A 24,225-nucleotide genomic window follows, 5' to 3' on the forward strand; every position below is an offset into this window, starting at 1 on the left:
TCATTAACTTTGGGATAAAACAACCTGAAGAAACAAAACTATCAGAAATTGGCAGTTTTAAATCAGCATTCCAGTAGCTAGAGCATGGTGAGTCTCTCAAGGCCTAGGAATGCTCAGTTAATATTCAAAGCACTTCATCTAGTTTGTATTTTGTCTAACTTTATTTGCAAACTTTTCTGTTTCTAAAAATTTTAGTCTATTCCTAGTTCTCTGTTACCTTCATCTAAGACTACTCTGCCACATAGTACGTTAAAACCACAGTGAACCAATGTGACAACCAGATGAAGTCATTGAAGAAGCACTTTTTATGCAGAGTTAACTGAGGGGCATATACATAAAACAGATTTGCAAACTAAGTAGTGTAACTTGAATATCAGATGGCTGCATGTACTTCAGCCAAGTATTTGTATTTGTCTCTCTGACTACCTCCTTGTGTGTCTCTGCAGGCGCTCCTCAGTGAAGAAAGGAAAGCAGCTGCAGCCTCCCTCCCTGCTTTGCTCCCAAATGCACCATATAATGTGACTACTGACAGGTGACAAGTTCTCTTCTGGTTGCCAGTCTTCACAATTAAGTATTAATAGGGAACTGCGATGTAAAGAATTAACTATTCTCTTCCAAAGTATATACTGTTATTCTGAGGTCTGAGACTCAAATGTAAGACTATCTCACAAACACTAGCCGATTTAAGTACAGTTACCTGCACAGGAGCTTTCTATAATTCAGAAAAAGAAAAACTGTGAGGGCTGTAGAGAGAAAGCACTGTACTTCCACAGTCCATCTTTATATTGCATATATTTTAATTAATTTATTTGACAACATCAAACTAAACCTTTCCATGAAGTGTGATCTCTCAGAATTGTGTCACACTCCTGTCAATTCTGGATGAACAACTCCCTCAATTCACTTGCTGAAAAACCATCAGAAGCTAACCGATTACACATCACTTTGTAAAAAATATATCAGGCCAACAGACCCAGTGAAGAGAACCCTGAGAACAGATTTATACCTGCATCTGCCTCTCTATAATTATATTTCCATCTTAAGTGCATCCTATGTCCCTCCACTCAGTACCCTTCTAACCCAAGTGACACAGACGAATAAAATAGAGAAAAGCAGTAAAAATGATCAAATCATCTCCACCTTAGGAAGAACTGAGCAGGCTAACAACTCTTCAGTCTAGAAACAGATAAAGGTCTATCAAAATAGAGGCACTGGAAAAGGTGATTAGGGATCGCATAGTTATTGTCTCTTTCAATGCAGGAAAAGAAAACCACCAAATGAGTAACTTTCAGAACACTGCTTCACATGACATTGTTAAGTTGTGGAACTCAGCCAGAATAGATTGTGAATGCTAAAAGCTTACAGACTTATAAGAGAAGACAAAAGATGCTCACAGAAGTAAAGAAATCTTCAAGGATAAACTACTACATACATATCTGACCATTATACTTTTCCACAAGCAGTATCCGCTTTTGCACCTAATGTTTGGAGATGTTTCTTTGATATGATAAAGTCTACTACTCCCCCAACAATGCCTACTTTAAAGTAACCAGTGTGACAAAAAAGGAAAGATCTGGGGGCTTGGCTTCACCATTTATAGAGCACAATACATTTTCCTCATCCAGATCCTAGCCATTTATGCACATTTTCCATCCAAAACTTCACACTGATTAGCTTTCTTCCTAGGCTCTGGTTCCAAAACCAGGCCAAGAGAAAGCTATCTCAATATAACCCCATGCTCACCTTCCTGCTCTCTGCCCCCTTGAACTTGCCTTTCCTACTTCTTCCTTGCATTAGCACTCATCTGATCATATTGAGCTGGTTCATGGAAACTTGTGCAATTTGATTTCAGTCAGTCTGAGCTGGTTTAAAGCACAAGGTATCCACTAAGCACTGATGACAGTACAACTAAGGGAGTGAAGACAGCCATGAACAGGTTACTCTTGTAGTAGGGCCAAATGATGTAGTTTCACATGTTAAGCTAATCTATTGCTTTGACATGTTTGAGATGCCAGATTCCAACCTACCTTACCTAATACACTTATCTGCTGAGTCAGAGAAGTAGAATAACTTACTTGTCACCAAAACATGATCTTGAGTTGCAGCAAAGCTTCACCATATATTATTCTCCCCAGGCTGAGAGCCCAAGCCTGTAGCAGTTGTAGGTTTAAGGAAGAGAGGCCTTGAACAAACAAAAAGGATTATCACAACCCCAAGAGTGTCAGCATCCTCTCTGCAAATCTGAACTCACCCTACAACTACTCGGTGAGATCAAGACGTTGGCCGGGTTTCTGTAAATAACTTTTATTGTTGTTTTGATCCACTGTACATATAGAAATTGGATTAATTTATTTTAACAAGTAACTAACTGCTCAATGTTTTATTTTTCTGCTATTACTAATTGTTTATGCAAGTGATGTTTGCTTCTTTTAGAGCTCAGAGATACAAAACCCAGTGCTTCCTACTACAAGAAGCTATAGGATTTTTCTTGTTTCACTCTGACAAACACATTTTCTCTAGAAGTTTTCTTCCACATAAACCATGCTGGAGAATAATGCCCCTAAGGTTCACAATATCAGAGACCTCAGTACTATGCAAACTCATCATAAATGTCAAGAGTGAGATAAAAGGAGTTCTTCAGCTGCAGTCAGAAACTATCCATCTTAATAGAACAATCTTAGGAGACTACAATTATCCAGTTATGGTAAGCAAACATTTTTAACAATGTCCTAACATTAGTAAATATTCATTTGGGAGTACACTACTAATCAGCAGAAATGACAGAACATTACGTGATCATCCGTGAGCATTATCTAGGAAGGATACATTCTTCATCAGAAAAATATTTCTAAGAACTTTTAGCAAACAAACACTGTTTCAGAGAAACTTGCAATCTTTTCTCTAGTAAAGAAGAAATTTCACACAGGAAGGAGTTTGAGTGGTTTCTGATCACAGACTAACTGCTGATAATAACATGTTGGCACTAACAGATTCACCAGAGAAAAGGAGGAATCAGCCACAGGAAGCAAAATTTCACATCTTCTCACTATCAGGTAGTAGATCTAAGTAAGACAAAACTCAAGCAGAAAAGGGAAGCTTTTTATCTTAAATATAATGTATAACTAATTCACAGGACTCACTACCACAGGATTCTGCAGAGCGTTAAAAACAGCAAGTGTAGTTCTATAAGGAACCTGATGTTTTAAGAGACAGTCACATGACTTTGCAAATGCATTTCAGGAACACGCAAGAACAGCAATCAATGCAACATTAGGAACTGTTTTTCAAGTCACAAGTGCACTTTAATGTCAATATGCACGCACAGCCTATTTTAAAAAAAGCATGAAAGAGACTTGATCATCCTTTCCAGCAACGTTTAGGGTATATGTTACAATTTAAAAATATTATTGCCTTTCAGTATCACGACAAGTCACAGCAACAACCAAATCCATATCTGCTGTGTAGAAAAAGAGACTATAAATAACTCATATAAACTCCATTTCCTATTAGCTTTCTAACCTAGAAACACAGAACTCACTGATTAGATTACTCAGTCATGCTTGTATTCATAAATATTTGCAGGTTTTTGTCATATTCCAGGATTTGTACTTGAACTATGAACTTACAAATGCTGAAGGTAAGAAAAGAACTCCAAGTTCATAAGAACGGATCATCAGCTGGCTGCCGTTTTTCTCCAGAGCTCCCCAAGCTGCTTTAGATAGATTGGCACTATGAAGAGAAACAAAGCATACCAGTGAGGCAGAAAATGTTTAAATAACATATCTGTAGCAATGCCCTTCTAGCAGAACTTACATTCCATCAGAATAGTCTTTTCACAAAAAGTGACTTGGGTGCTATTCCTTATTACTATTTTTACAGCACAGTGGGAGCAGCAGAGACAATATGTAAAAGAGCATTCATACAACACATGTGAATAATTATACAAGCCTATTTGTGTCATGCAGATCTACAAGACAAATTCAGCTTTTTGAATCTTCCCCGCACATTTCAGAAGGGAATTTCCTATTGGTAAATAGCTTCAATTTGACTTATGAAGATTAAAGGCTAGCTCAATTATTACCAGTTACACTTAGTACAGAGTGGCTTTGCATTTTACATTCTAGTACAGAGTGTTAAACAGTATCTTTTGCTCCTGGTATTTTGTTCATTGATATAATTGTGAAAACAAGTATTTATCAAAGAATTATTTTTGTCTCAATTTGTTATTCAGCACTATGCTGTAGTTAATTCTTCATCAGTATCTGCTATGAAGTAGATCAAGTTGAGAGTCAAAAAATACACGCAATTCTGTTGTCATTAAAAGCCCCATTAAATACTGATAAAAATTCATATCGCTACTTGAAGTATTATGAGATTATGGCAGTTAACTCACCTGGCCTTTCAGTTGACAAAAAAAGTCATATAAAGTTCTTAAGTGAGGGGTGTATTGATTAGTTGTTTACCTTGTTACTAAGAACCATGCAATCTTCTGGAAGTCAGGAGAGAGTCTCATGTATGTCTTAATGTGAGGTATAGCACGAGTTCGACCCGAGACTTCTGCTGACCATTTGCTAGAAAAACAACAGGAATTCCTTACATATAGGGTTTTATTTTAAGGTTTAAAAAATACCATACTACAGTGCCATGTTTCCAGTAACACTACCTATATTTATCACATTCAACACTTATTCCCCTAGACAAATTTGAAAATACCTTATTTAACAGAATTGTTAATCCTGAATGCCAATTTTACTAGTAGTCAGAAGGGTGGGATTTTTTTTTTCCTTACAACCAACCCAGACAGATATTCTCCTCAGTGTGCCAAGTTCTCCTAACAAGTTTTTCCATTCCTCAATTCCAGCTAGCACTCAAGAAAGTAAGTCCAAACTTCTGGCCAATATTTCTTCTTTGAAGACTATCAGTGGTTATAACTTTGAGCATATGAGTTTGGCACCAAACTAAACCTCACAAAATTCCCCAAGTTTATTACAGTTTATTATCCATGACATAGAGGCAGGGAGCAACTGATAGACAGTTGACATTACTCTTCCTCTTCCCTTTTCTGTGCCCCTAAGCTGCTGAGAAATTTGAAGGCTTAAGAAGGTAGAGATCATATCTCTGTGTATATATAAAAACTAGTTAAAAACAACAAGCCATTGCTGGATTAATTCAGCATCAATGGTACAGAACTAAACTGTAAACAAGCAGTAAATACATGGACATAACTGAAGGTATGTAATCACAGCACTCAGAAGCACTTTCCGCTCACAGCTGTTAGCCCTCATTCAAATTCATGAAGAAGGCTTCCTAATACACCATCCTCCACCCAGAGACTTTCTTTCCTCAGTTTAGAATATAATAGGCTCTAGTTTTGGTTGTCACAATCCTTTTTGCCAAACTTAACATTCTCTTCTAAAATGGAAATCAGAAAGAACCAATCAGCTCTGAAAAACCTCTTAAGTGCACTATGTTCATCTAAAAGCCTGAGAAGACTGACTTGGAAGGGCTGGAATTATTTACCTAAGTTGACTTTCAGGACTAACATTTACAGTTAGTGAAGGTAAAGTCAAGAGGCTTTACAGTTCATGGGTCAAGACCTACTTTAACAACTGTATCTCCGCTGATGAAGGAAAGAAAATCCTTTTTGAGACCTGGTCCTATATTCCTAAAGGGCAAGAGCTGAAACACTTCACATGTTCGACACAAACTTGAAATCTTTATATTTTGATGCAAGCCACATCGAAATCTGTTTCTGAAGAATAAACTGAAATATGATATATGATACAGAATCAGCTAAATAAACTTCTCTTCCCTTATGGAACTCCACACTTTCCATACCTACAGATTGTAAGGCTGTATCATAACCAGTTAATAGCTTTTCTCTCCCAGTTGACAGTTTAGGCAACCATTAAGGTTAAGGGATAAAAATAATTTGGTAGCTCTGGTAACACTGTAGAACTAAAAATAGGAAAAACAGTGGAACTGGGAATTTAAGACAGATTTTCTCTAGATTTACCTCACTGCCTTACTCCAGGACAAACTTCTCCCCTCACTACTAACTACAGTAATTCTGAGGTACTCTCTCAATATTTTTGTCTTTTTGCCTCCTTATCATCTTTGACAGATAGAGGTAAGTAGTGTGCCTTAGCAAGAGTACTACCACTTCTAACAGTAATTTAACTGCAGTTTGTTTTAATCACAACTGACTGAAACCAGTATTTTAGAAGCTCAAAATCAAAAGTGGAACATACATTTTGGTCATGTTTCCCTTGGCAGGACAGCAGAAACATGTAAGGAAAAAAAGGGAAAAGTTCTGGTTTTGGCTATGATAGTTAATTTTCTTCATAGTAGCTAGTAGGGGTGTTTGGATTTGAGCTGAAAACAATTGTCAACACAGATGTTTTAGCTATTGCTGAGCAGTGCTTAGACAGCCTTTTCTGCTTCTCACAAGACCCCACCAGCAAATAGGCTGGGAGGGGATACAGCCAGGGGATACAGCTGACTCCAACTGACCGAGGGGATATTCCATAACATCCACTGTCACGCTCAGCATATAAAGCTGAAGGAGTGGACACTCAGAGTGCTGAAATTTGTCTTCCCAAGTAACCATTAGGCATGATGGAGATGACACAACACCTGCCTGCCCGTGAAGCGCAGTGAACGAACATTTTGCTTTGCTTGAATGCACAGGTTTTGCTTTATTGTTAAACTGTCGTTATTTCAACCCACAAGTTTTCCCACTTTACTCTTCCAGTTCTCTCCCCCATTCCATTTTGGGGGTCAGGAGGAGGGTGGATGAGCACAAGTGGTTGTGTGGTGCTGAGCTGCTGGCCAGGGTTAAACCACAACAAAGTCCTGAAAATTAATCTGTGCAGACATACACAACTCATAAACAGAGCCAGGAATAAACTGATTTTCTACACTACCACCTCTTCCATAATTTAGTTTTTACTTCAAGTACTGAAAGAGTTTTCCATCTCAAGAGTCTGGCAACAAGGCTTGGGCAGAGTTAAAAAAACTCATACCATTAGTCTCAACCGTAAGAGAACAATAGGTCCTCTGTGTAAATGCTCCCTCATCTTTTATGATGTTAAGGGAACAACACTGGAGTTCTTTGAACTGAGATGATGTTTTTCAAAACTATGGACCTAAAGAACACAGAAAGCTCTAATACAACAATCATTATGGACTTGTCAACAGTAAGTTAAACAGGCCCTTGTCAAATCAACTTCCATCCTTTGAAAGTAAAAACTTGACAAGGTAACTGCACAAATAGAAGGCATGTGGTATTAAAAGTCAATTAAAAACAGCATTAAAAGAGAAAACATCTGTTAAAGCTTATCAACCATTTTAAAAGCAGCAATTAAAAAATCATTAAGCATTGTACATCTCTCCTTATCAATTAGTAATATTGAAAGGAAAAAACAGTAACCATACAAGAGAGAAGACTCTAAATTACACCATTTACACAGTAGCTAAGTTAGAAAGCAGTCTGGTAATTATTTGCTATGATCAGAAAAGTGAAATCCATATTAAGTTTAGTCACGTTATTCTTTTGGGAATTTACAATTCGAGCTGCATTATATGTTAGTTAAATATACTTAACTGGCAGGAGAGAGAAAAGCAGCCCACAGACATTATGCAAACTGCATGCCTGGGACAGAGGTTCTGCCTCTTCAGGTGAGACTATAGGACACTATTTTCCAACTCCATTAATCTCTCCCTCCTTGTAAAAAGGAGCTATTTCCTCCCCCTTTACTGTAAGTATGAAAGTACTTTTTTCTTTTCCCTAGTTTCCTGCTGCTTTGGTACTATTTTCCACTGAAGTAAGACAAATTTCTCTAATCCCTTTACTGCTCAAAGCTTTGTATTATGGCAAGTCTTTAAAACAGCTTGTCTCATATTTAATTCTATTGAAAACCTACTGTTTTCCATATGTCCCAGATTCAATGGGTAAGAGGCTGCTGTATGTCACCTGTTCTATGGTAAGAGCTCACATGCAGGCTCTCCTGGTAAGGGTCTGCATCTGGGCAGTTACTACAGAGCAATTATGCAGGGCCACTTGTCATCTGCAACCAATTCAACAAATGAACTTTGCTTAACTTGTTGCCCATCACTTTTGCTCTTTTGCTGCCAAAGCAGGACCGTGGTATGTCCAATGAGACAGGTATGTTGGCATTTTCTCATTGAACAAGAATAAATCAATTAATAATCTCATTATTAAAGTAGCATTCTGTGCACTAAATAAGAGACTAACCAAAAAAGGTTACATCTTTCCTCCAGTAAGATTCTCATGAGGTATATGACTATAGAAACTAAATTAAGCCAGCACAAACGCCCCCAGACTTATGATTTCCTCACTTTTTGAATCGTGACTGAATAACCTTGAAAATTTGAAGGTGATTGTAGCTTTTCTCCTTTGCTGAATGTGCCCAGAGGGAACACTTTAAAAGCAGGAGACAAAGCCTCACATGCTTTTTGCCTGAGTTCCATTCCTTGCACATTAACCAGCAAGGCTCACAGCAGCAATCACATTCACTCCAGAATGGAGGATGCTTTCTGCAACTAGCAATTTTATTTCAGTCCTCTGAATATATTGCATCTTGACATACTCTTACATAGTAAATTATCTTACCACAGCAACTTCCACCTGGAAGAGTTAAAAGTTTCTGATGAAAGGAATGAGATGTTGTGGTCTTGTAAGAGGTTACAAGATATATTAATATTTTTTTGATCTTTGCAAAACAACTTTTCCCCATTGTTCTCCAAACATGTTTAAGTTATTAAAGATTCAGGCTCAGAGAGACATCTGGCACAGAATATGTCAGACTGTTAGAATCTGGCAAAACTAACAGCACATGGAAAAAAGTTCTTAATAGAAAATGTCAGGCACCTTTAACAAAAGATACTACCAGACAGGTAATGAGAATTTTTGCAGTAGGACTGCTGCACTCAGAAGATTAAAAAAACAAAACACAACAACAACAGGAAAAAAGCCTTCCTAACCCTGCTCTGGCTCAGTTGAAATCTTATTAATACAGAGGCACAAGTGGGGAAAGTGAAATACAACTATAAATTAAAAAATTGGAAGAGAGAGGCATTTTATTCCAGTTTGAAGAAGAAAAACTTAAAGTAACAGTTGACAGAATCTTAAATCCATTAGTAACAGTATTCCGTATAATTTTTTATAGGTAAACAGCATGTTTTCTACTATGTTTTAGAGATAAGACCCAGCAGATAAGGAACTAAAGGCTTTTAAGGAATTTAAGAATATCATGTTTGTAACCCACTTAATTTGCCTTTTAACACTCAAACAGTACAACATTGTCAGCTTAAACATACAGTCTAAAAAGCAAAAAACACCCAAAGAATTGAGTTCTACTTACTGAAAATAGGAATGCAACCACAGCTGTTTCTGTGCTGTCTGTATACTGTATGGAAGCGAGCCACCAGCTTAAGGAACAAAATAGAACATGTACATTTATTTTTTGAAAGACATTCTAAAAGCAGCAAGCATGTTGGGGAATAAGCTATCTGTACACTACCCTCATGAGTTACTTTCATGAAGTCCTTAAATGCTCCAGTAGTATAAAATGGTATATACTTTGGGTTTTTTCATTCTCATAATTTAGCAAGTTCCTAAACACTACATAGGACATTTACACTAAGAGAAAATGCATGTAGGCTATGGAATTGCAGGTAGTTTTTTGTTATGATAGAACTTGATATCAACAGGTTAGAATCATACAAACTAGAGGGAATAAAACAAGCAGCTTTCAGAAGAAAAAATAACCTACCAACTCCCAAACAACATTATTTTAAAAAGCAAGAACTTGTCTGATAAAATGGTATTTGTATTGATTTGGCCTTTGACTAATGCCTGTTGTGATTTCTTGAAACAGATTTAATAAAGAAGAATCAGCCAGGCATACTGAGTTACATTAGTGCTGCGTATTAAAAGCATGATGAAAAGCCTACTGCATTCAACATGTCCTAGAACACACCATAAGGACCCATCACAAAAGCTTTAGTACTCTCAGGAATGCACTAACTGCAGAGCTGTTCAACTGCACAAACCCAAAGTTGTGTAATTCACCAAGTTATTTCACAATATGAAAGAAATTACAGTAAGAAGTCACTGGGCTGTAGACAACCAGATGTATTTCAAGACATCCTAACCTACTTGTGGGAATCACAGATACCTATAAATTCTCTGGCTGCAGTTTCTATATATGTCCACAGACTGTTTAATTCAGAGGAAAATAAGAGCTGAAACAATTCCTGCTTGCCCCAAGTTCAAAATAGGCCAGCTCTTAGAAGAATTCAACAGCTACTCTACTTCATACTTCATAGGAGCTTGGGCATCCAGCTTGGAACTGAAACATGCATTAAATGATTCAACAATGTCAAAAATCACCAAATCATTGAAGGTGGAAGCACCCTCTAGAGATCATCTAGAATAACTCCCAGCTCAAAGTGGTGTTGAACAGAGCACATTGTTCAGTGCAGTGTTCTGTCAAGTTTCGAGTATCTTCAAAAACAAAGACTCTACAGCCCCTATGAGCAACCTTTTTTATTTAAGCATCAGAAAACATTTCTGCTGTAAGGACAAATCGAGATACAGGAGATTTCTGTGTATATCCATTGCTTTTTGTTCTTTCCCTAGTCACCATGCAAAGAGTCTGCCTCTGCTTTTCATCCTTCTATTAGGTATTTATACACGTTGATAAGACCTCCCAGGAAAGTTCTCTTCTCCAGGATGAAGAACTAGCCAGCTCTCAGCCTCCCCTTGTATGACCAGTGCCCCAATCCCTTATTTATCTTCGTGGCTTTTTGCTGTACTTGGTTCAGTATGTCTGTGTCTGTATTGTACTCAGAAGTCAACAACTGGACACAGCACTCCAGATGTGGTCTCACCAGTGTTAAATAGAGAAGAAAAGTAATTTCCTGGCAAATATGCTTCCTAACACAGCCCAGGATGCTATTGGCCTTCTCGCTACAAAGGTGCATTGCTGGTTCACCTTCAGCTTAGTGATCAGCCCTGGTCTTTTTCTGCAAAACTTTTTTCCCCAGGTCAACCTCCAGTGTGCACTGGTGCCTAGGGTTACTCTTGCCTCAGCACAGTACTTTGCATTGCCCTCTGGTGAAACGTGTGAGGTTTCTGTCTGTCCATTTCTCCAGCCTGCACAGCCCCTCGGAATGGCTGCACGGTCATCCGATACATCAACCCCTCCTCCTGAGTTTGCATCATCTGCAAGCTCACCAAGGGTGTACTCTGCCCCACCATCCAGGTCATTAGTGAAGATATTAATGCATGACTCCAATATTAGTGCTTGGCACATTCCACCACTAGTGGCTGATCCCCTGCTGGCCTTGGCGCCATTGATCACAGCCCGTGAGGCCGGACAGTTCAGCCAGTTCCAATCTGCCCCACGTTCCACTCATCCAGCCTGTACTTAATCATGCTGTTGTAATGATGTTAGAGCAGACAGAGATGAAAGACTTAAAGTTAAGATAAACAACATCTAGTGCACTCCTCATTCATCAAGCCACTCATCTCTTTACAGAAGGACATCAGGTTAATTAAGCATAATTTATCCTTTCAAAAATGCATGCTGACTATTCCGGATCACCTTCTTTGTCCATCATATGTTTGGAAATATTTTCCAGGATTCTTTGCTCCATCACCTTTCCCCAAGATTAAGGTGAGGCTGGCAAGCCTATAGGTCCCCAGATCCTCCTTCTTACCCTTCCTAAAGACAGGAAAGAATTTCTTTCTTTCAGTCCTTGTGAATGTCTTCCAATTGCTTTGACCTTTTGAAGACTTGTTTTTGAGTAAAAGAAGCTTCACCACAACAGGATACAACAGTACCAGTTCCTGTTTCTGGTTTGCTGGGGCTACGCTTTCACAAATATACTGACTTCATGAATACAAACATGGGAAGACTGAACAGAACAGCTGTATATTACAATATTAAAAAAATGACCAATGAGTAGCAAAACATCTTAGCCTCCATTGTATCTGATGTGCAGAATGACACTGCAAACAACTTGGCACACTCAAACCTGAATTTTCTGCCAAAATGAAAGTATGACTGGAGTAAGAACAGTGGGCAATGGCTGTTGTTTTCCTACACAGTGATATATGAACATGGCTAGACAGACTTAAACATTACATACCAGTGCCCACAAAGCCTTTTCTATTCAATCACAACAGGAGAGCTGGAGCTAGAACTCTAGCCAAAACAAAACAAAACAAAAAAAACAAAAAAAAAAAACCAAAAAGGATTCCACTGCCACCTATTCTACCAAGTTCTCAGCAAGTTGACAACTTTGTGTTCATTCAACATCAACCACTAAAAGTGATTTTGCAGGACATTATGACCACAAAAAGCTAATAAATGGGGATTCATCTGCTTACCAGGATACCCTTCCAGACTTTGCCTCACATTGTTCACAGTAGGATAAACCTTTGTGGGAAAAAAAAAAAAATTATTAACACAGCTCTAAATATGCAAGCTGTCAATTTTCAAACAAAGGATATCTTAGAGAAAACCTGAGGAAAAAACACATTAAAAGCTTCACTTTTCAAAATGAATAAAATTACACTGCAGCTTAAAACTATGTGTGCCAGTAACAAAGTCTAATATTTTTACCACTCTTACAGAGCTAACCAAAATTAGCTAGCTAACCAAAATTAGCTACTACTCAAATAGTACTGCTTCAACCATTTTCCAGAGGTCAAAGCTAGCCTTAACATTATTTCATGAGATTTTAGTCTCACATCTCAAATATGAGTATGCAGGGGCAACTAGCACATGGTAAAGGCAAAGTATGACCATAATTTCTCCTTGGTTTAACAAACTCCTCCACAAACTTCTTTCTGCTCCTCCTCTTAATTGTGCTAATAACCAAAGGTATCAACGACTAAGGGTTCAGTTACATTTCAGTAACAGAAATAGCTGCACCTACAAAACCTAACAGAATACAAGCTATAGAGTGAGAAGACAGTTTTGATTAGATTTTATATATTCTAGTGTCATGCAGATAGAAGTTATAGTACATTTTTATAGTACATCATACACAATTAAGTATCAGCAAGTGGCATGCTTAGGAAATCAGGATGAAAACCCCATTACTGTCTTTCAAAAGTTAAAAGAAAACCAATGACTAAGATTTCAAAAACAAATAATAAATGTGAAATAAAGGTCACCAGCATCTAAAAGACATACCAAATGAATTGGGACATCACATTTAAGAAAAGGGGTCACACTCCTGCCTGCAGCCACCAGACTCTCCTGGAACTCAGAGCACAGCCATTTGGACCCATCAGCTCCCATTGAACCAATGCTTGAGAACTGTCCAACAAGAGGCCAGGATTCTTGTGCTGGTATTGACAAAGCATGCTCCTTCAAAAGCTAGTGAGGGGAATTAAAACATTGTTAGACTTCAACATGCAAAGAATACCTTTATTAGTTTGATATCACTTCTGATAATGAAAGCGATTAACATTCACACTACATAATTTTTTTTTATTGCCAAGTTAAATATCAGGCTTTCCAAACAACCCACTTAAGGAAAAGATTAAACATCACAAGTTTTATCCAAAAGCACCAAATTCAATCATTAAATAACAGGTGAAAAAAACTATTAGCAGCTCTTTCTAAAAACATGAAACATTAGTTTCAGACGTCACAACAACCAAATATTTTTTATATTTGGTGGTTGTTGGCCATAAAATTCCTCTTGTATCCTAAAGCCCCAGATACAATAGAAGCCTACAATACGAAAAAAGAACAATTGAAGACAAAATTGAAATAATGCTTTTTGTATAGTTCCAGAGACCATCTTTACAGGCTTTTTCTCTTTTATTCTGTTCTCATTTTGTGTTTAACTAGGCTAAAAACATGCAAGACAACATACTGGAAAGGACAAGCTCTTAACAGGCAATCAGAAGTCTAAAAGAGTAACTTAGTGTCAAAAGCCATGTGATACATAAACATTTTGTATGTCACAGAAGTTTGCCATGGGCAGAATTAGACGTCCATGTAAAAGTCAGGACAGTATTCCTGTCACTTTAGCAGGAGGTGCAGGTTGAAAATTCTCCAAGTATGAGAGGCCTTTAACAAATGGCATGAAACACATCATCTAATTCTACAACACAAAACCAACCAAAACTCACAACAATAAAGAAAACCAAACCACAACAAACAAGAAGGGTCCCTACAAGAGATATGCGATCTTGTATGAAGATTTACCATCATGGGTTATCTAAATAATCACAGAATCATTTAGTGTCGTGGTTTTGCCCACCAGCCCATCCCTGGGGCTGAGGATGGTTTTGTCCAGGTGATTTCCGGACAAAAAACCAATCAAAAAGTTCAGTGACGCCTTTGCTAATTACATCTTTAAGAAAACGGAAGAGAAGGTTGGTTGCGCAGTTGAAATTAGGAACAGCAGCCATGTAGGAGAGACGCAGTGGGCCCGAGGAGGGCCAAGGCCCCCTCCTCCCCGGCTTGGGCCGGGGGCAGTGCAGCACTGAAGCCTCCCTTCTCTCTTGTGAGAGAGTGAAGAAAAAAAAAGGTTTAAAAGATGAACTGCTTAGATGAGAAACCGCTGCAGAAGAATTCCAGCCATGAGATAACAGGATTTTCAAGGTCAAAACTGCAGTCGCAGAAGAGAGAAAAAAAGTTCGAAGGGGGGAGAGCTGCTTTTTCTCCCTTCCGCTCTCCCTCCCTTCAGCAGGGTAAAGACTGAAAAATAAAACCCTGCCACCTGTAGAAGTTTGCTGGGGTGAAGAGACCCCCGTGCAGCTCACAGAAGAGCTTGTGGATGCACCAGAGATTTGTGACTTTAACAGAAAGAAAGCCTTATGCTGGAGTAAAAGCGGCTCAGATGAGGCAGAATCCTGTTGAGGATTTATGACCCTAAGGGGGATGACGACCTACGCTGGAACAGAGAAACGGTTCAGGTAGGGATGTTGGGATCCATGTGTGGGATCCATGCTGCTGGGGCTGGAAATTTGTGATCCTGAGAGAACCTACGCTGGAGCAGAAAATGGCTCAGGTGGGATATTGGGATCTGAGTAAGGGATCCAGACTAGACCCATGTCGAGAAGTCAATCAAGGACTGTTCTCCCATGGGGAGGGACCTCCATAGGGAAACAGGGGTGAACTCTTAAACCATTATCCCCTGTAACCCTGTGGAAGAAGATCCATAGTAAGCAAGTGTCCCCTTGCAAGTCTATGGAAGGAGACCTTTTCAGGACCTGGGTAACCCTCAGCCTTCGGTTTTAACCCAGGAGGGGGGTAGACCCAGCCCTGGAAGCCAACACAGAATAAGAGAGAGATAAAGAAGTTCCAGCTGCGACGAAAGTGCTGCAGAATTACTGGAGGGAGAAAGCTGGAATTCTGAGAACAGAAAAGGACTGCTTCTCCTCCTTGGACTGATATAAAGGGAAGTGGGGGAGAAGTATCTTCTGTAAATACATAATACCTTTTACTTAAGTAAAATTATTGTAGATATAATTCTTTAGTTTTAGTTTGTTAATAATAAACACTCATACTTTTTTTTTATTCAGTCTCTTTTTGTCTGCATAAACCTTCTTTCAACTAGTAGTAATTGTATGTGGGGGTATAAAAGTAAATTGAGCCAGGGCAAAACCACGACATTTAGGCTGGAAAAGACCTCTAAGACAGTAGTCCAACCATTAACATAACACTGTCAAGTCCATCACTAAACCGTATCCCTGAGTGCCACATCTACACGTCTGTTAAATACCTCAAAGGGTGACTCCACCACTTCCTTGGACAGCCTGTTCCAATGCCTAACAGCCCTTTTCGTGAAGAAATTTTTCCAAATATCCCATCTAAACCTCACCTGGTACAACTTGAGGCTATTTCCTCTTGTCCTATCACTTTGTTATTTGGGATAAGGTATGACCCCCACCTTGCTACAACCTCCTTCCAGGTAGTTGTGGAGAGCAGTAAGGTCTTCCCTGACTTTCCTTTTCTCAAGACCAAACACCCCCAAGCTGTTCCTCATCAGAACTGTGCTCCAGACCCTTCACCAGCTCCACTGCCCTTCTCTGGAAACCTCCAGCACCTCAGTGACCCCTCCAGTAGTGAGAGGCCCAGAACTGAACACAGGATTTGAGGTGTGACCTCAGTGCCAAGCACAGAGGGGCGATCACTACCCTGGTTCCACTGGCCACACATTTTATGGCAGAGGCCAGGGTGCCATTGGCCTTCTCGGCCACCTGGGCATACTGCTGGTTCATGTTCAGCTGGCGGCTGACAAGCAATCACAGGTCCTTTTCCACCAGGCAGCTTTCCAGCCTCTGCTCCAAGCCTGTAGCACTGCATGGGATTGTTGTGACTCAAGTGCAGGACCCAGAACTTGGCCTTGTTGAACCTCTTGACAATCAAAACTCTAACCCACAGGACTACCTGTGGTGACCTCACAGCCTCTCCTTCCTTGCCAATCCCTGTTGAAGGGTTTATAGCCATCCACTGGAGGACTCCAACTGTCTGAGCCACCCCATCGTGCTTCTGGGATGGCAACTATGTCAGAGTTTTCCTGCTGCACAATGGCTTCCCTTTCCTCCTGTTTGTTACCCATACTGTGTGTGTTGGTACAAGTGCACATCAGTCAGGCTATTGATCCTGCCATCTTTCTGAAGAGAGAAGTCCTAATTCCTACATGACCATTCTCAGGTACTTTCATGATTTCCGACACACTAATAACTCTTGTGTCTTTGCTGCTAAATGGATGTCCATCCCCTACCTCCACTGAGACAGCAGACTGAAGGACCCTGTTAGCACAATGTCCCTTCAGGCTTATTTTTAGTGAGCCTGGTTTCATCCTTTCACCCACTCAAATCTAGTTTAAAGCTCTTACAGTGAGCTCTGCTAAGTCCTGAGCATAGATCCTTTTTACTCTTTGAGACAACTATACCTATCCTGTCTGTGGCCAACAGGCTTGATGTCATGTATACTGACCCATGACCAAAAAACCCCAAAATTTGGCAAAAAACCCAAATAGGGGACAGAGTGGGTGTAAAAAAAAAAAAAAAAAATCCATGTTTCTAATTATTTAGTTGATATAAAAATGGAATAGAAAAAAAAAATCAAGATCTTAGCAATGTAGTGGAACATAATTAAAATCTTGACTGAACTGATGACATTTGCTGTGTATAAACTGGTTTTTATTTGACTGGTTTATTGCCAGCTCATTAGAGAAAAAGAAACTGCAGTAAACCTTAACACTCAAGAAATAAAACATGCCCATTCCCCTATGTGCAGGCAAGTCTCTGTATCAACAAATCTTTCCTCAGTTACAGCTTTTGAAAAAAGGCTACATTTGGATCCTTCACACAAGACTGGATTTTGACAGTGTCACACTTGATAGAAACACCAACAGCTGACAGGAAGTCATCTGAGTTACACTAACTCGTCAGGTATCTGTAAGCACATGACAATTTAGATCACAAGTTGACATGGAAATAACTCCCAGGGACACTCTGCAAAGTCTACACTGTCATAATTTGCAAGCTTATGTATGTTATTGCTAACTTAAACTGTAACAACGTATTAAAAGACTGATGATGACAGCTGGAAAGGAACTCAAGAGTGCTCTCCAAAATTCTATTTACATTTTAAAGGATATTAACGAAAAAGGTTACAGTTTTGGTACCTTTCTGAGCCTAAGATGACCCCACTTTTCTTTATCGCTGCCTTGATACCGTCCAGGGGTAGAACCAAGAAGATACACTCTACAGAAAGAAACAAAAAATCCCAAAGTTATTTGTAGATCTGGAGTGTTTTGGTTTATGAAGTAGCAAGGTATTGAAGTGAAAACTATCAGCAAGATTGAACATAGAAGTGCAGCCAGAAATATTTAATCTTTCTCACAGGATTTAGAATACAAAGAAAAGTAGATTTTCAGCTGTATAATTATTATTAGCATCCTGTGTGGCTGTCATGAACCACCTGGCTGTTAACATTGTAGGTAACAACTCCACCTATTTCTTTGTATAAAAATGCAGAAGACAGGTGATGTTAGCAATAAACACAAACAGCTCGTTTAACACATAACTGGGCACATAATTTTGAGTAAAGCCAATCTACTGCTACATCCAAATCAGCAGATTCTGGTATGAGTTGTCATGTGGGTACCTAATAGTTCATATGCAAAGTACAGCTCTTTCAACCATCTTCCTAATAATGGTTTAGTAACCTGGCTGGCTTTACCTGAAGACAGGGAAGAGACCTGCCCAAAGTCACAACGAACATATGCTTCAAGAAGCTGTTCCCTGCTGCATCTTATGCCTAGTTTTATCCATGAATGAATGTTCCCTACATATTTCATATGGCAAGGAGTTGATCCTTATTGTTACAAGTGACTCTTTCCTAGTCTGTGTGCAAACCCACATCAGCTAGGGTTTCGCTCAGCTCATCTGGCCAAGCTCATGGAGATGATCAATTCAATCAGAGCAGCAGCTCAGGCTGTTAGCTCTCCAGATTTTAAAGTAATACTTTTTTTTTTTCACTCCCCTCCAATTTTGTAGGACTCCATGTAAAGAAAAAAAGCACTTTTTCATGTATGAACTAGATAAGGTTTCAGTCTCCATTTTCACTGCAGTTTATGACTATTTTCCACTTTACTTTTCAACAATTTTTATCAGCTTATAAAACTGCAATTAAGTCACCAAGGAAACTCACACTTTCTGAACTAAGGACCCATATTTCAGTGGAACTGCAAGATGTATCTATTAGAAGTAAATCTGAGTAACCGGAATTATTTTAAGTAGTGTCAGCAATGTGATATTAGAGAAGACTATTTCAAGACCAAGTAGAGACAATATTGCACACCAGATCCAACCCATGCCTGTTTCAGGCAAAGTTTTACATATATGTATGTAGATTGAACTTCGCCTTACAATTCAGGAGCCTCTTCTCACTCTCCCCATTACAGTAACCTTTACTTATATGATTGTTCTTACATGACAAACCCAATACCACACAGTGTTTTCCAATGGTAATTTTATTGGAGTAAATATTTAAGCCAGACTGTCTTAAATGAAACTAAGTCCTTATTACTTTACGGCTACCTTCAGTAAAGTTACCACTTTCTTTCTTTCTTCCTTTAAAATGCAAGCTTATGAAACTAAAAGTTGGTCAATTTGACCTAATCTATACAAGACAGATGCAAAAACTGTGCGCAGTTAAGAGTCATATTTAAACACTGAAGTCTGAAACAAGGTAAGCTTACAAAACAAACTGCAGGTTTAATAGATCCTAACAGAGATATTCAATTTTTAGGAAAATAAAATAACCCACATGCAAGTTACTAAAAGCACAATATATACCTTGTCTCTGATAAGTCATGTTCTTGAATCAGATCTATCCATTCCTTGAGTATAGGAGAATTGTAAGCCATCAAGTAACTTATTAGGTCAGATTTAAAATTAGTTTCAGATTCACCAGCAGAACCTGTTGTTCCCTTAGGTAGTCTTGGATATAAAGGGCTTAGCCATATTCTAAAAGAAAAAAAAAAGGGTACCACACATTAATACATGTTTTTAGTAAGTGACTAAAGTACATCTGAAGGTCCTAAACAAGTACTAGAGAGATTTACTGTGATATTAACTATAGATGACTTGTCTTTACAACTACAGAATTGTCATCTTATACTCAAAACCAGAAAACTAATACTTTCAAATTAAAACAATCCATCTCAACATTCATCCACAGCTTTCACCTCTGTTAAACAGGCCAGGATCAGACTTAGCAACCATCAGTCCTTTTATCAACATTTTCTATAGGAATGGAACACTCCAGTGCATGGTGCTAAACTACTGGTTTATGCAATTATAAAGGAAATCACCAATTAAAGCATCTGAAAGTTTTGCACAGCTTGAAGAGTGGCCCACAATGATAAGATGCCTCTCCAGAACTTCTATCAGAATAAAATAAGATAGGCACTACACAGGCAAAACATTTAGCATTTCTTTCCAGTCACACACTACTGGAGCCATGGAAACCAAAGGTTCTGCATTATCAAGTTTACAATGTGTTGATACTACCCTCTGAAATTCAGAAATTGATAAAACAGAGAAGTCAGTGAACCACCATATATTGGTGATACTGCACAATACTGCAGTATGCAAATGCTAAAAAGAAAAATATTTTTCATGCTTAACAAGTAGGGGAACTTGTTAAGTATCCCAAGTAGGTATTTTCATGCTTTCTTAGCTTTCTAAGAAGCTAACTGCCACAAGATACTAAAGCCACTTCTAAGATTTAAAGGCAAAAAAATCAGTGGCTATTTTTGCCACTCAAAAACCCTCATCAGAAGCTTGCCTCAGGCAAACAAAAACCCTCAAAAGCCCTGCCATATTTAATGGCAGCAAAATGGATGTCAAAGTGATGGTAACTTCTGAAAAGCCATTTTCCATTAGTTTGAAGAAATTTTATACCTTGATTTACTGTGGTATCTAACTAAAAAAATGCTCCCACAAAACCAGTCAAAAAACCAAGAGGCTGAGGAGCTTTATATTACTATATATTTATATTAATATATTTATTTTTATTTATTTATTAGTCCTATTTGTAGTGTTCTAAACAAAACTATATCCCAGGCTGGTCAGTAAGTTTAAAAACTTCTACAAAGAAAATAAAGCAGAAAGAAAATTCCTTCCAAAGAAAGAATACTGGGTAGATACTAGGTCATCTACTGTATTATGGAACCAATAGTGCCTAACATTTATCAGGTTACATTCTGCAGAACGCTTGCACATTCATAGTATTCTTGAAGAATTAAGATAATTTTTAAATTGCTGCTTCAGAACTATATAAAGAGTACTTTATAGCTAAGAAGTTTTTTCATGAAGAGACACCATGGCATAATAAAATTTTATATCAGTCAGACCAGGTTTCAGCCAACAGCCAACTGGGTATGTAATTTTGTTTACAATAGGAAGCAACTAGAGTTCAGGCTCACAGCTACCAGCATTCTAGGTTCAATTTTTTATTTATTTTGTTTTAGAACAGCTCTACCTTAGAAGAGTAAGACTTTAGCACTAGATCATCTGACCTAGTATCCCATCTCCAGCAGTAGCAAATACCTACAGAAACAGCAGTAAACATACACCTGCTAGAGACTGTTGCTTACCCCTGAGTTTTCTGGTGCCAATCTTCAGCAATAAGATTGGATGTATGTATCACAACTCGAAGACCTTCTTCATATAACAACAACATCATTTTCCTTTAAAAAAAGATACAGAACTCTTCATCTATTTTAAGTACACAGGAGATAAATTAACATTTCACTAAAATGCTTCAAGATAACGTGTTTTTTGAAAAATTTGTTCTGCATCATGCAAGCACTTAGACTTCAATCCACGCATAGGCCAAACTCACATGGCAGTCATTGGAATCTCCTGATATATTTTATTCTACAGTACAGCTTAACATTTCATGCAACACCCACAGCCAAATGAATACTTGCAGAACACTTCCTATATTTGCAAAGTTCTTCAGATAAACTTATCCCTTTGCAGATACTTAGAAAGAGGATTAGGGAACACTAAAAGACCTTTACTTATAGCTGAATTAATTAAAACTTGTTCCTTCTTCTTAAACTGAGAACTTTTATTTTAAGAGAAACTATGTAGGTTGCTAATCACTTGAATGTCAAAAAAGCTATTTAACTACCATAACTCTAAACTCAAGCTACTGCATAAAGAAGTTTTAAAACTAGTAACTGAGTTTAAAATAAACATCTGTATTTTCATATACAACTTTTCAATAGTTGTGTAGACAGCATATCCATATGGTCCCAAAGGATGAAATGGTTTCCACAGAAACCCATGCTCAAGAATGACAGCCATATGGAAAAACACTTTTATTTTCATTGCTATCCCATGACAAGATGCAAACCATATCAGGCTTGAACTTAGGCAACTATTTATTGAGAAAGTCTGCTTTTATTGTTACCAGCACACACTGTCCTATGCTTACTGAAGTCCGCACAATATGCGTGACCCTGTAACCATGATACAGTTCCCACATCTATGTTATGCCTTGATCTAAACACAATTAGAGTTGACAGTAAAATAAGTATTTTACAGCAAAATAAAGTGCAAGATTAAGGCATACAAAAGTGATAACTGATGGAAACAACACTAATCTAAAACAAGACTCCGCTTTAAAAGGCTGATTTCTTCCCTTATCTACATGTTCTTCTCCAAACAGGCAACGAGTTTGTCAGTATGCTTTCTGCCAGAAACACTGGCATTTCAGATCAATGGTTTAATGTAAAGTCATGTTTCAAAACACAAGTTATGCAAAAGGCTGATTAAAAAATACTGCAATATTTTTACTGAAAACCAAACTGAAACCAAAAGATCTTTGCTGAGACATGAGATAGAAAGCTAGAGATAAGAACAGATTTAATTTATAAAATTCCTTTTGTGACACTTCTACAATATTAAATTCAAGTTTCTTCTTTGAGAAGACCCCCCAGATTCACTAATTTCCAGATCCTCCAAATACCAACACAAATCAGTGTTGTGCCTGCCCTGCCAAGGGGTAAAACTGACTCATCAAGTCTGCATTACAATTTTGGCATTAAGGTACAAGACCAGAGCCAGGACCTGCAGTTCACCTTGTCTAACCCTGAAGTCACCTTTTAGACTTCAACTGTCTAACTTGCTCTTATCTAACTCTTATCTACCCAGCAGCTGAATTGTTTCCTTAAACTAGAAGAATTCTGCCATCTCTAAATATAAAATAGTTATGGAAATTTTTCTTTAAGACTCAGCAATTTCTATGAAACCCGGGTTTGTGGCAGACCTTTCTGCTTCACAGTGTTACTTACGTGTGGTGAGTTCCAAATGCAATATCCAGTTTAGCCTACAAAATTAAGAAGTTGATCATTAAAAATTCCTATTGTGCATTGCTTTCTAATTTTATTTAATTTCACTGCTCTCTAGTGGACAGATCACAAAACACATTATTTCCCTGCTCAAAACTTCTAAATGCAGTCTCCACTTTATACAAGCTAGACTTTAAATGGCAATCAACTTTTCTGGAACTGCTCCAGCAAAACTCCTGTGTCTCTTACCAGCAACATTTTCAGAAACAGTCAGCAGAAAAGGACCCAAGGTTCCTGCTAGACACCCAGATGAACAGGAGGCAGCGGTGTGCCCTTGCACCCAAGAAGACTGTGCCCTTGCACCCAAGAAGACTGTGCCCTTGCACCCAAGAAGACTGTGCCCTTGCACCCAAGAAGACTGTGCCCTGGCCTGCACTAGAAGAAGTGTTGCCAGCAGGTCAATGGAGGTGATCCTTCCCCTCTGCTGAACATCAGTGAGGCCACACCTGAAGTATGGGGTCCAGTTCTGGGTTCCCCAGTACAGGAGAGACATGGACATATATCCTGCACAAGTCCAAACCACTAAGATGGTTAAGGGACTAGAGCATCTCTCCTATGGAAAGAGGTTGAGAGATCTGGGACTACTCAGCCTGGAGAAGAGGAGGCTCAAAAGTGATCTGAAGTGAGGTACAAGGAAGAGGGAGCCAGGGTCTTTTCACTGGTACCCAGTGACAGGACCAGAGGCAGTGGGTACAAACTGAAACACAGGAGGTTCTCTCTGAACATCAGGAAACACTTTAACTGTGAGGGTGACTGAGCACTGTCATGGGTTTCCCAGAAAGGTTATGGAGCCTCCATCCTTGTAGATATTCAAAACCTTGTTCTGGACAAGCAGCTCTAAGGAATCGTAGCTTGAACAAGATAGTTGTCCTCCAGAAGTCCCTTTCAAACTCAACCATTCTGTGATTCTGAAGCATAGGATGACTGTTACAAGCAGCTTAATGACTAACATTGCAAACAAAAGGACAGAAGCCAGACAGAAATGATTTGGGGTTTTTTTGGTGGTGGTGGTGATTTTTTTGTGGTTGTTTTTTTTTGTTGTTTGTTTGTTTTTAAATCAGTGCCTTGCTTTTTAAAGGCTATTTACAGGACAATTTCTGGGGAGAGAATTAAATGTGTTACAGTTGTTAAGGAAATACATTTAGCCAGTGACAGCTCCAACATGGTGTCTAGTTAACATGAGTGTGGATAAGATTAAAATACTGACATTTCATTTTAGGCTACTAATATAATGAAATGCATATCAGAAAAACGTGAAGCAATTTATGCAAATAGAAAAATCATCAC

The 24,225-nt window shown here is 38.5% G+C and overlaps 1 protein-coding gene across 2 annotated transcripts in view; it reads right to left on the reverse strand.

Moving 5' to 3' along the window:
- TDP1 (tyrosyl-DNA phosphodiesterase 1) overlaps positions 1–24,225 on the reverse strand; it is a 46,221-nt gene that overhangs the window by 16,329 nt on the left and 5,667 nt on the right. Inside the window, exons 5-14 of one of the 2 annotated variants that reach the window (XR_007631436.1) lie at positions 22,882–22,916; positions 21,175–21,267; positions 19,370–19,540; positions 17,695–17,773; positions 13,233–13,418; positions 12,422–12,470; positions 9,387–9,453; positions 4,464–4,571; positions 3,627–3,729; positions 2,076–2,182 (exon numbers count right to left, since the gene is read on the reverse strand). Coding sequence is in view for 1 of the 2 variants with exons in the window: in XM_050335351.1 (XP_050191308.1) it covers positions 3,627–3,729; positions 4,464–4,571; positions 9,387–9,453; positions 12,422–12,470; positions 13,233–13,418; positions 17,695–17,773; positions 19,370–19,540; positions 21,175–21,267; positions 22,882–22,916 (891 nt within the window). In the remaining variant the exon portion in view is untranslated. The remainder of the gene's footprint in view (positions 1–2,075; positions 2,183–3,626; positions 3,730–4,463; positions 4,572–9,386; positions 9,454–12,421; positions 12,471–13,232; positions 13,419–17,694; positions 17,774–19,369; positions 19,541–21,174; positions 21,268–22,881; positions 22,917–24,225) is intronic. The other variant, XM_050335351.1, reaches the window with a different exon arrangement.

The sequence above is a fragment of the Myiozetetes cayanensis genome, unplaced genomic scaffold (assembly GCF_022539395.1).
Source record: "Myiozetetes cayanensis isolate MyiCay16 unplaced genomic scaffold, myiCay2020 scf6-25, whole genome shotgun sequence".
Taxonomy (NCBI): domain Eukaryota; kingdom Metazoa; phylum Chordata; class Aves; order Passeriformes; family Tyrannidae; genus Myiozetetes; species Myiozetetes cayanensis.